The sequence below is a fragment of the Pelophylax lessonae genome, assembly GCF_965119305.1.
Source record: "Pelophylax lessonae genome assembly, chromosome: 10".
NCBI classification, from domain to species: domain Eukaryota; kingdom Metazoa; phylum Chordata; class Amphibia; order Anura; family Ranidae; genus Pelophylax; species Pelophylax lessonae.
In genome coordinates this window covers 209,419,157-209,431,745 of record NC_138777.1, presented here as the reverse complement: position 1 = coordinate 209,431,745, position 12,589 = coordinate 209,419,157, and the positions used below count along the sequence as shown (strand labels likewise).

General features: G+C 44.3%; 1 protein-coding gene across 1 annotated transcript in view; it reads left to right on the top strand.

Annotated features, from left to right (window-relative positions):
- The window catches only part of JPH3 (junctophilin 3), a 193,238-nt gene that overhangs the window by 163,488 nt on the left and 17,161 nt on the right, over positions 1-12,589 (top strand). Inside the window, exon 4 of the mRNA XM_082270411.1 lies at positions 4,049-4,953. Within this exon, the coding sequence (XP_082126537.1) occupies positions 4,049-4,953 (905 nt within the window). The remainder of the gene's footprint in view (positions 1-4,048; positions 4,954-12,589) is intronic.

Here is a 12,589-nt window from a genome sequence, read left to right as displayed (position 1 = left end):
CTGAGTCCCCACTCACCAGCAATATGATTAAAAGCAGCGTGGTATATGGATGGATGGATCTAGCTCCTTCCTTTTCTGGCAGTCACCAAGGCTCTCAGCATAATGATGGTATATGTTCCAATGAAGAGAGAGATAATCATACTGTTTGCTTTATTGAAAGATAAAAGCATAAATGCACTTACAGCAATAAAAAAAAGTTTGAGCAAGTAAACCAAAGGTTCGTCGCCAGAGCATTTGTATCAGCTGTCGGTTTGACGTCTCTACCTTTTTCCCCGCTTGACGCGTTTCGCCCCTCCCACTCGGCGTCTAAAGGAGCTAGGGGCGCTTGTAACTGGCTCTCTCTTTAATCCTAAACCTCTCCTACTACACTCAATACCTCCCACTCCTCCCTGTTACTTCCAATTTATAGGGTTCTGCATCACATCTTGAAGTGGTGCGACCCCCATATTGGTACACTCTATTGTGTGAATACTATGTCCTCCATATGTCTACCCCCCATGACAATTCCCAAATATTGTACTAACATTTAATCCTTAAACAGGTGGCTATACATAAAGTTTGATCAATTACAATATAATTATAATTTGATTATGGACCAATGGATTTACCACTCCATGGGTATATTATCTTATATATAACGATTCTACCTTTTATTGTCTATATGGACAGCGTAACCCATGCTCATACATTTACAACATTATATGGATACAAATGTATATACATTAAACAAAAAATAAGTATATTGAACCATAATTACTACAGGTGATTACACAATATAATATATATATATATATATATATATATATATATATATATACATATATATATATATATATATATATATATAAATGAAATATAAAAATTCTAAAATGTAGATTTTAAAAAAAAATATATATATATATATATTTTTTTTTTTTAATTAGTGATGAAGCAGTTTATATCTAGGTCCATGTTTAACCCTAAAGGTGCCATCGTATGTAACTGATATATCCATTTTGTTTCATTTTGTGAAATGGCCCTTTTCATATTTGTTCCCCTCCAGTGTTTTTCAATTTTATCTATTGCACAAAAAGACAGTTTGGTTGGGTCCCTTTTAGAATAAGAAGTTTATAGTAAAGAGATTAATAAACACAAACATTAATAAACAGGTTTATAGAAAAAGGATGCAAACATTCATATTTACAAAAGGTCCAGAATGAAGTAAGCACTATGAATAGAGGAGAACTTCTTATTCCCAAACAAAAAAAGAATGATGAATTTGATATAGTATTTTGTACAGAATATAATCGACAATACAAACAAATAAAAAAAGTAGTTAAAAAACACTAATCAATATTACGCAGAGACCCCATTTTTTTGCCAAATCCTTACCTAAACGTCCCAGATTTTTATATAGACGTCCACCAACCTTATCAAAAGTATCCCTGACCCACCTAAAAAAACAGTCACTTTTTTAGACCAGGTGGGATTTTTATTCAGATGTGGAAAATGCCTCACATGCAGAACTTGCAAATAAGAGAAAAGAAAAACAACACATTTCCAATCTAATGCCGCAGCACAAGTATATGAAATATCTAGATTTATTACGTGTTGCAGCACACGCGTCACATACCTATTATTGTGTGATTGTGGACTGCAATATGTGGACAGAACTAATGGCACTTTTCCACTGCATGGTACCGCATGGTACGGTGTTGGAACAGTTCGGTATGGTACGGTGGCACTTTTCCACTACATTTAACCGAACGGTACTGCTCGCTTAAACAGTACCACCTCAGTTGTGGTTCCAAGAGGGCCATACCGGTACCATATCCCACAATCCTTTGCATGCAACCTTGACTGTTTGTCACTTCTAGCCACTGATTGGTCAGAGAATCGTTGTTATCCCACCCACTTACTACTTTAGTGGAAAAGCAAACCGTACCGAACTGTTCCAACATCGTACCATGCGGTACCATGCAGTGGAAAACCAAATGAGCCAAGCAGGGCGAAGCAGGGCCGAGTGGAGCCAAGCCGGTACTTGCAGTGGAAACGTGCCATAAGAGAGAATCAAGAATAAGACTCAGGGAACATGTAAACAAAATTAAAAAAGGTTTCCGTCACCATAGTCTCTAGAATCCTTTAAGAAGATACCATAATAGGTAAAAAACTGTCTTTTTGTGCAATAGATAGAATTGAAAAACACTGGAGGGGAAAAAAATATGAAAAGGGCCATCTCACAAAGTGAAACAAAATAGATATACCAGTTACATATGATGGCACCTTTAGGGTTAAACGTGGATCTAGATATAAACTGTTTCATCACTAGATTTAAAAAAAAAAAAAAAGATTCCTTTAAGAAGATACCATAATAGGGACCGTAATAGAGACCCAACCAAACTGTCTTTTTGTGCAATAGATAGAATTGAAAAACACTGGAGGGGAACAAATATGAAAAGGGCCATTTCACAAAGTGAAACAAAATGGATATACCAGTTACATACGATGGCACCTTTAGGGTTAAACGTGGATCTAGATATAAACTGCTTCATCACTAAATAAAAAAAAAAAATCTAATTATTTTAAAAATAAATTTTATCATTTTTTTATTTATGTTTTTTTTATATATATTTTTATATATATGTTATATTGTGTATTTATCTGTAGTAATTATGATTTAATATACGGTACTTATTTTTTGTTTAATGTATATACATGTATATTTCCATATAATGTTGTAAATGTATGAGCATGGGTTACCCTGTCCATATAGACAATAATAGGTAGAATCATTATATATAAAATAATGTACCCATGGAGGGGTTAATCCATTGGTCTATATTCTGATAGTATTGGTGTTGGACCGCATTGTAATTGATAAAATTTTATGTATAGCCACCTCTTATTGATTTAATGTTAGTACATTATTTGGCAATTGTCATAAGGGTGTAAACATATGGAGGACATAGTATTCACACAATAGGGTGTACCAATATGGCGATCACACCACTTCCGGCTGCCAACCGGAAGTGATGCAGAATCTTGTAAATCTGAAGTAACAGGGAGGAGTGGGAGGTATAGGGTGTAGTAGGAGGGGTTTAGGATATAAGAGAGAGCCAGTTGCGAGTGCCCCCAGCTTCTGAAGACGCCCAGTGGGAGGGGTGAAACTCGTCAAGCGGGGAAAGAGATAGAGATGCCAAACCGACAGCTGATACGAACACTGTGGCGGTGATCCTTTGGTTTACATGCTCAAACCTTTTTTTACTGCTGTAAGTGCATTTATGCTTTTATCTTTCAATAAAGCAAACAATATTTTGCTATGATTATCCCTGTCTTCATTGGAACATATACCATCATTATGCTTTGAGAGCCTTGTTTACTGCCAGAGAAGAAAGGGGCTAGATCCATCTATCCATATACAACGCTGTTTCTAATCATATTGCTGGTGAGTGGGGACTCAGGAGGGGGGCACGGAGTGTCACCTGAATCCCATATGAGAAGACATCACTAGCACTGGCACTTTACGTAATAAAGGGCAGAGATGTGGTGATATCATTACCCTAATATGGCCATATGGCTATTTTTCAGCAATTTCATTGATCAAGTCTGAAGATGTAGCCATATTAGGTCAATGATGTCACCAGCATCCCTGTCCCACAGCCATAAGTAACAAAAAGGCAGGGATGTAGATGATATCATTGACCTAATATGAGCACATGGCATTGAGCACAAATGGCCAATGTCATTGGCCTAATATGGCCTTGTGACCATATTAGGTCAGTGATGTCACAAGCATCCTCATCCTTTGTTACATGCAGGGGCAGAGATACTGGTGGCATCATATGGTCATCATATTTGGTCCATGACATTATCCAGATATCACAATGCAGGGCAAGTAATTCCACGGCCGCAGCTAATTGAGCCAGCAGGCAGTTATCATGTGACTGTTCAACCGAGGTTGGGCCGAACCTTAACCTATTCCTAGTCATAGGTATATGTATGATGTTACATTAATATGGGTTGTTTGTTATGCCTACGTAACATTGGTTTTCCCTTTCTCTGTGCCCAGGGCTCAAATGCCAGAGGCCAAAACACCAACACTCCAGTGACGACATCGAGGTCATCTCAGCAGAAACCCCACCGCAGCAAGATAGCCCGGAACTGTACCGGAAAGGGACCACCCCGTCCGACGTCACTCCGGACGACAGTCCGACAAGGAGCCCGCTATGCAGCCCACCCTCCACCCCTCCTCTGTCACAGCCAGCCCCTAAGTCCAGGAACAAGAGCGCCCATTTCTCCCGACAGCTGTCTGTGGATGAGGACAGGGGAGGGGACATCCAGATGCTGCTGGAGGGCCGAGGCGGGGACTATGTCAGACCCAACAGTTGGGGAGAAGTTGGCGGGGGTAGAGTGGGGATAGGGCCGGGTAACCCACTGGGACCTTGTTCCATCCCAGAAGACCTGGTGATGAAGAGCACTGGCCACAAGCACCAGGTCTCCAACCACAAGCCGAGGGAGCGGTGGGCCGATTCACCCACCACGGTGTCATGGACTTCCCACCGAACCCACAACCACAGCCCAGGTGGTAACAAGCTGCTGGAGGTGGACGAGGAAAAGCTCAGCAACTACGAGATGGAAATGAAACCCCTGAAGAGGATGGATTCTTATATGCAAGAGATACACACCCAAAAAAGACACTACGTCAAAGGCGGCCCACGGAATCCCGCTGAGGGCCACCACCTAGAGGACCGCACGTACGGCGTTCAGAGACTGAGGTCCAAACCTCAGAACAAAGAGAACTTCCGGCCGGCAGCCCTGGCTGAGCCCACCGTGCAGAAACTGGATACACTGCGGTTTGGGGAGAAGGGCGAGTCTCGGCTCCTGCGTCGGGATTTGACCCTTTCCCCGCCTCAGAAATCTTTACCTGTTGCACTAGAATCCGATGAGGAGAGCCCGGCAGAGCTCAAACCCACGGTAAGGGCTGAGCTCCTTATCTGCTCTTCACTATCATTTTTTTATATTTTCTATGTTCTTTTATAAAATCATAGAACAGATTTTAAGGTGTATGTATAGCAAAAACTTTTCGTTGATATTTTGGATAGAGTAGGAAAGGAATACATCCCTGATCAGTTTATTTTCTGCTATCTGTGTCCCCCACTAGGGAGATTTTCCCCTAAAGCAAGTTTATTCTGCTTATATTTTGCCCTCGCTAATTCTCTGCTCCCACCCCTCAACATAAAAATTACATTTTTAATGTAAACCTTCCATTTTCATTACAGATCTTATTTTAGTCCCAAATATGTCATCACTGGGACTCTGCACTTCTTTATGCAATGCAGGCAGATCATGGCTAGTGGAGGGGCTGGCAGGGTGCTGTACATGGCTTCCTGAAAACATCACAGCACCCTGCCTCAGTACTCCTCTAAAGAGCCCTCAGTACTCCTCTCAAGAACCCTCAGTCCTGATGCAAGCAGGGGGCTGGTTCTTGGGAGGAGATATGCAAATATCAAAATACCTTGATATATGGGTGTCGATTTGGAGGAGTAGGTGTTCCTAGGCAGCCTGTATTTGCAAGCAGAGCGCCCTAGTTTTATGATGCTGAGGCTCCATTTTTGACAGAACTGAAATATAATTAATGAAAGGGGCTGGCCAGGGGGGGAAAGTGCTAGATGATGCTGGACCTCCTTCAGGCAGAAAATTAGGCGGGCTCAATCTGACTTGATGCATCTTCTAATGCACATTGTGAGAAGCTCACAGTGTGCAGGGAGAATGGAAAATTGTATCAAATACTTACCGTCATTTTCTTTTCCTAACGCCAATACATAGCAGCATCCATATGATATAGCTCCGCCCCTATATCCACCCACAGGAAGGACCTGTTTAAATCTATAAAAGTCTGACTGAGAGCAACCTTCCACATTCTCCATATAAAGCACAGGGATCAGAGGGAGGGTTCGTATGCTGCCATGTATTGACTTCAGGAAAGGAAAATTACGGTAAGTATTGGATACAATTTTCCATTTTCCTGACACCAACATGGCAGCATACATATGATAAATAATGACCTTTTGAGAGGGAGGGTTTAATGCTGCAAACTTAAGCCCCATACACACGATAAGATTATCGAACGATCTGCCGTCCGTTTTTTGTGGCATGCTTGTCTGATGTGGAATGTGAAGAGGTTATTTTCATACGAATTTTCCCGTATGACAGAATTCTACTTCAGAAGTGATGTCATGTGTTGGATTGCTTTCTATGTGTTCTTTCATCTCTGAGCATGCCTAGTCTTGCTCATAAGATTTTTCCCTGTCTAAATCTGTACTAATGAGACGAAAATCGGACGTGTGTCGACAGAGGACAAAAATTTTAATGCCTGCTCATCAGGATTTTGTCAGCCGAAAAGTCGGAGTCGGCTGTCGAAAGCACCATACTAACAATCCGAAAATCCGCAGATCGATCGTCGGACGAAATTTCCCTTCCGAATTTCTTATCGTGTGTACGGGGCTTTAGTCTTTATTTGACAATAGACATAGAAGCTTGAATAGTTTTCTTCCCAAACTCTACTATAGCGAGAGCTGCTGGATCCACCTTGTAGTGTCTTAAGAACGTATCATGTGAAGACCAGCTATCCGCTCTAGAGATAGGTTGTTGGAGAAACATGGACTTTAAAGGCACTGAGTATATTAAAATATAACAATTTTATTGATACACAACTAACAATACATCAAAGACATAAGTAGCTTGCCTCAAAAAAGGCGTCAGTATATGTAACCTCCATAACAAACTAATGAGGTACAAACACAAACAGTGGTAACTGCGGTATTTTTTAGATACTTCACATCAAAAGGATCTCACAGAAGATGACAGGCGTGTGTACTGCCGTCCATCGAGATCGGTTGATGTGATGATAGGTATACAGAAATTTCATAGAAATTTCATAGAGCCAGGTCGCTCGACATGTTTCGCTTGAGAAGCTTCTTCTGGAGCTAATAGTTCAGTGCTCTGTATATAATCAAAACATCAACATGGTATAGAGCTCAAAGCCTCAATATGTTGGCGGGGAAGGTGGAGCAACTTGGAAACAATTGATGAAGGCACAAATCATGTCCTTGCATACTAACCGCCTGCAGTTGTTTATCAGGGTCAGATATTGTAGGTCCAAACAGTACAATTGTTCTGTAGGAAATCATGGGGCAGGGCTACCCAGTAGAAAAATCGGTAGGCAACCACAGCAGCAGGGGAGGGCTGGCAGCCTTAGGCCTGGGGGGCAAGTCCAGTCAAGTGGCCCATTGAACCATGGAATCAGCTCACTATCCATGCCCACCTGGTTTAGGACTGACAGCTGTATACAGTGTCTGGCCCCTACATTAATCCAGCCCTGAGTGCAGCCATTTTACTAGTTTTTACCACTTTTCAGAGTGGCCCGGGGGGCAATTGCCACCCTGCCCCCCTTGCCAGTCCTCCCCTGCACAGCAGGACTTGCTGCCTGTGGAAGTGGCCCTGAATAAAGTGGAAAGCAATCAGATATGCGGCCAACAAGCGTGTCTCCACCTTCCCCGGATGGGGATAAACCGCCAGCTAGCCGCTCTGCAGACTGTCTCCAGAGACACTCCTGAATGTGCTGCCCAAGAAGAAGACATTGCCCTGGTTGAGTGAGCTCTAACCACCTCAAGAGGATTATTCATGGCCACTCTATATGCTCGATGAATAGTTTTAACTAACCAGGCCGAGATGGTTCTGGCCAAAGCTTCCCTTCCCTTTAAATTTTCCGGTAGGTAGGATGAAAAGTCTGTCATAACGTCTGAACGCAGAAGTAGCCTGGAGATAGGATTTGAGGACTTTTAGAATGTCCATTTCATGCAGGTAAGTATCTGATTCTTCTGGGAAGGCTGGAAGCACCCATTCACTGGAGAGGTGAAATATTGAAGCCACTTTTGGGACAAAGTGATCCAATGGTCTCAGCACAACCCTATCTGGGAAAAACTAAAATTATTAATGTAGCACCACCCCCGCAGGAGCTGCTGATTATATTATTGGGTCTACACCCTGCCTAACAACCCAATCAAATTGGCTCGATCCCTCCTCAGGCACAACTGACCCAGAATAGGACTGGACTATCAAATAGATACACAGGTTGGAATACAATACTTCACTATGCAACAATACCTTGTTACCTTCTTGAATAGTAGTCCTTCTGGGTGACACAATGGAACAACGCACAAGATTGTAATTAACCAAACTTAGTTTACTATATATCAAATTGAATAGGGGAGATACAATACAATACAATACAATACAAGTCCATAAAAGGTTATTTAAAACAGCTTTAAAAAGGTAAAAGAATACCCCCACACTCCTCCTGCATTAAGGCTAGACACAGTACCAGGTAGGTGGGCCTATCTGAGTCCCTCCCCCAGAGTTCTCTTCTTTCTTGTTGATCTTCGCTAGCAAGGTTATTGAATAGAGCTCATTTGTAATCCAGATTAGGAATAAAGATCAAGAGAGAGAAAACAACGAGCTGTTAGTTGTCACCGCAGGGTGTCTGCGTAACTGAGCAATAACTTCTGCGAGAGAGATAAGCCTCTGGCGACTCCTTTACAGACCTTATTGTTTGTCTATGAGTCTCCTGAGAGAGTATGGTGATAAACCCCGGGGTTTTATCACCTCCTGCTGCGCTACCGCTATCTGTAGATAAAACTGTCTCTTCAGCAGATAAAGTCAGTTATTGGGCATGTGCCCTCTCACCAACAGAAGTTTCTCCTTCGCGCGCTTCCACTGCGGTCTCAGTCCTTTGGCTATATGCCAGCCGCGCGGGGTCCTTCTGGCGGATGACTTCCGGTCTCGGCAAACAGCAGTATGACCTCCAGGAATGTGCCTCGTGCTTGAGATGGGACGGTTCCACGTCGTCCCTCCAGGCTAAAAGGCTCTGGCCCAATATCCAGTGTCAGTCCTTCACTCTCGCTCGCTGGTTCCTCAGAGTCCAGCGCAGAAAGGCCCCCCTTCGCGCGCTTCTCAATCCTTTAAATAACCTCCCCCATAGTGCCGTGCGGTGCAGCCGTGCACCCTGGATCTTGCAAAGCAGCCTGGGAGATGTAGTTTCTTCATCTTGTGAAAAGGAAGTCACAGCCCGGGAAATTCCATGCAGCTACCACTAGAGGGAGCCTAGTTCCTGGATCTTGCAAAGCAGCCTGGGAGATGTAGTTTCTTCATCTTGTGAAAAGGAAGTCACAGCCCGGGAAATTCCATGCAGCTACCACTAGAGGGAGCCTAGTTCCTTCCCACATATCAAACAGTGTCTTTAGGCATGTTTAACCCCGCTACACACTCCCCCCACTTGAGAAACTTTGGTCCCCAAAGAGGTCAACAGTATGTACCCTAGTGCATAGGTTGGCATTATACAACAAAAACATTAACATTTTGCTGAAATAAGTCAATCTGAATACATCCAATTTTATATTCTAATAGCAGTGCAACAGTAAAACGATAAAGTGCAATTAATAAGCAAATAAGTGATTTCTACAGTGTTAATATAGTGCTGATTTCTAGTGCTTTTATATAGTGCTCCTTTAAAAAGCACATGTGCCTTTGCAATTTCTTAAACACTTACATCTTAAAGTTTGTGTTGAAAAAAAAACATCAAAAGGTGAGAAAGAGAAAAAAACATATAGTGAGGTCAGAGCAACAAAATGTGCGCAAACATTAACTCACAAAGTAAACCAAATTGTGAACATCAAAAACTGTGCTTATTATAATGGCCAAACCCAATATCCTTATGTACAAACTTAAATGCAAACGTTTTCTACTTCAATACTTTGTTCTCATGATCTCTCACAGACCCCCCAAAACTTGGGTGGCTTGTACAGTTGTGCCTGGGGGTGAGCTAGGGTTGTCCCCCACCAAATCTACAGTGGAGGAACTAGGCTGGTCAGGAGACCTTTTGGAGATAAAAACAGCTTCTTCCGAACATTCACCCAATTGATCATAGGTCAGTCTCTTAGGTGGGTGAATGACTCTCCTTTCCCTCTGTTCCCGTGGAGGCATGCTCTCAGAGGTACTAGGATCAGGCACTTCTGAGGATTCTTCCATGTCCCCCTCCTCATGTTCCAACACAGAGGCACCTGATGGTTCAAGAGAGGTCAGTTCTTCTTCAGAGAAGGGTGCAACCTCCTCCTCAGGATCTTCATCCTCAGCTGCTTCTTCTGGAAGCATATGAAAGGGTATGAATTCAGGGGCTTCTGCCCGAAGGGCTCCTCTATCAGCCAAGTCAGACGAAGACAGGGAGGCAGGTGTGGGTTCTGGCAACTGAGATGACCACAACCAGTCGGGTACCTCCTCTTCATCTTCCAAATCTTCAGATGGAGAACTTCCCTCTCCCTCATCTGGGAGCATCGTCTGAGATCTGGTAACTGGTCTGGACCGGCGAGAAGTCGAAGGGGCCGCTGACAAGTCTTCCACAGGGGGCATACGAACCGCTTCAGAGAGAGGCAGCAAATGGTTCCGATGCCAAGCCTTCAATGGACCCACACTTCCCTCAGGCCGAATTTGGTACACAGGAAGGTTTGGCAGTTGCTTACAGATAACATAAGGTTGGGACTTCCAGCGGTCTGCCAACTTGTGTTTTCCCGGGACACCCAAGTTTCTCAACAAAACCCTGTCCCCTGGTTGCAGGTCATGGATCCGAACTTTTAGGTCGAAATTTTTTTTATTCCGCAGTCCACGTTGATCAGATGTGGCCTGAGCCTTGTCATAGGCCGCTTTCAGACTCTTCCGCAGTCGGTCCACATATCCTCTATGCGATGCTGAAGAGGTATGATCAGGCGAAATGCCAAAGGCCAAATCCACTGGCAACCGAGCCTCCCTTCCAAACATCAGCCGATAAGGGGAATATCCAGTAGCATCACTGACAGTGCTGTTGTAGGCATGCACAATGGCAGCTACGTGCCTGCCCCAATGCTGTTTCTTCTCTGAGCTCAAAGTCCCCAACATATCCAAAAGAGTCCTGTTAAATCGTTCAGGCTGGGCATCCCCCTGTGGATGGTAGGGAGTGGTTCTAGTCTTTTGAATGCCTAACATATCTAACAGTCTCTTGATCAGTCTGCTTTCAAAGTCCCTTCCCTGATCAGAATGGAGGCGCTGTGGTAACCCATAATGTACAAAGAACTTCTCTACAAGAACTTTGGCTACCGTTGAGGCCTTCTGATCCCTTGTTGGGAATGCTTGAGCATATCTGGTAAAATGGTCTGTTACCACAAGGACATTCCCCTGGCCACTCAGATCAGGCTCTAAGCAAAGGAAATCAATGCACACCAGCTCCATGGGTCCCTGACTTTGTAGATGGCCCATTGGGGCTGCTTGACGTGGCAGAGTCTTCCTCTGTATACACCGGACACAAGAATGACAGTATCCTTCAACTTCGGCCCTCATACAAGGCCAGTAGAACCTGTCCCTGACAAGCTGAAAGGTTCTTTCGGGCCCCAGATGGCCATGATTATCATGAAGAGCGGCCAGAACTCCCTCTCTGTATTTAGCTGGTAAGAACAGTTGCCACTTCTCCTCCAGATCTTCAGATGGACCTCTCCGGTAGGCCACTCCTTCTCTGATCTGTAACCGGGTCCACTCTCTATGCAACAGACGGGCCCCCTGAGGGGAGTCAGTTAGAAGCAACTCAGGGCTCTGGATCTCCAGGGCTTCCAAGAGAAGTTTTCCCAAAGGGTCTTCCAACTGCTCCTTCCGCAAGTCCCTTTTGGACAGCCGGGGCAAACCCTCCCCTTCAACTTGGGTCACCTGGCAGTAGCATTTGGGTACTCCGATAGCCGAAACCCCAATCTCTTCTGCTCTTGACCCTCCTCGGGATCGAAATTCAGTTCCCTGATATAGGGCACGCACCCCTTCTGGAGCCAAATGAGTCCATTCTTCCGCAGGTTCCTGTGGAACATGCAACCTTCTGGATAGGGCATCTGCATCCCTATTTCCGATTCCTGGCCGATACTTCAGGCTAAAATTGAAGCTAGAGAGGGCAGCCAACCATCGATGTCCTGTTGCATCCAGCTTGGCCGTAGTCAACAGATAGGTGAGGGGATTATTATCTGTCTTGACAATGAATTCAGCTCCGTACAGGTAGTCTTTCAATTTGTCAACCACTGCCCACTTCAAGGCCAAGAATTCAAGTTTGTGAGTAGGATAATTCCTTTCAGCAGGCAGTAGGCTTCTGCTCACATAGGCAACAGGTCGCAGATGACCCTCATGCTCCTGATAAAGTACCCCCCCCAGCCCATCTCGGCTGGCATCAACATGCAGTTCATATGGTTTTGTGGGGTCCGCATAGGCCAACACAGGGGCAGTGGTTAGGGTTTCCTTCAGCTGGACAAAGGCCCCTTCGCATTCCGGGGTCCACTGATCCTGGATGGATTCCTTAGCCTTCCGGGGGCCTATGGTGGACTTCGCCGGCTTTACCAACTCAGGGACATCATCTTCTTCATTCTTCAGGAGCTCATTTAGGGGTCGGGCAATCTGGGCGAACCCCTCCACAAACCTCCTGTAATAGGAGCAAAAGCCCAAGAATGACCGGAGTTCGGTCACATTTGTGGGTCTCGGCCAGGAAGCAACAGCA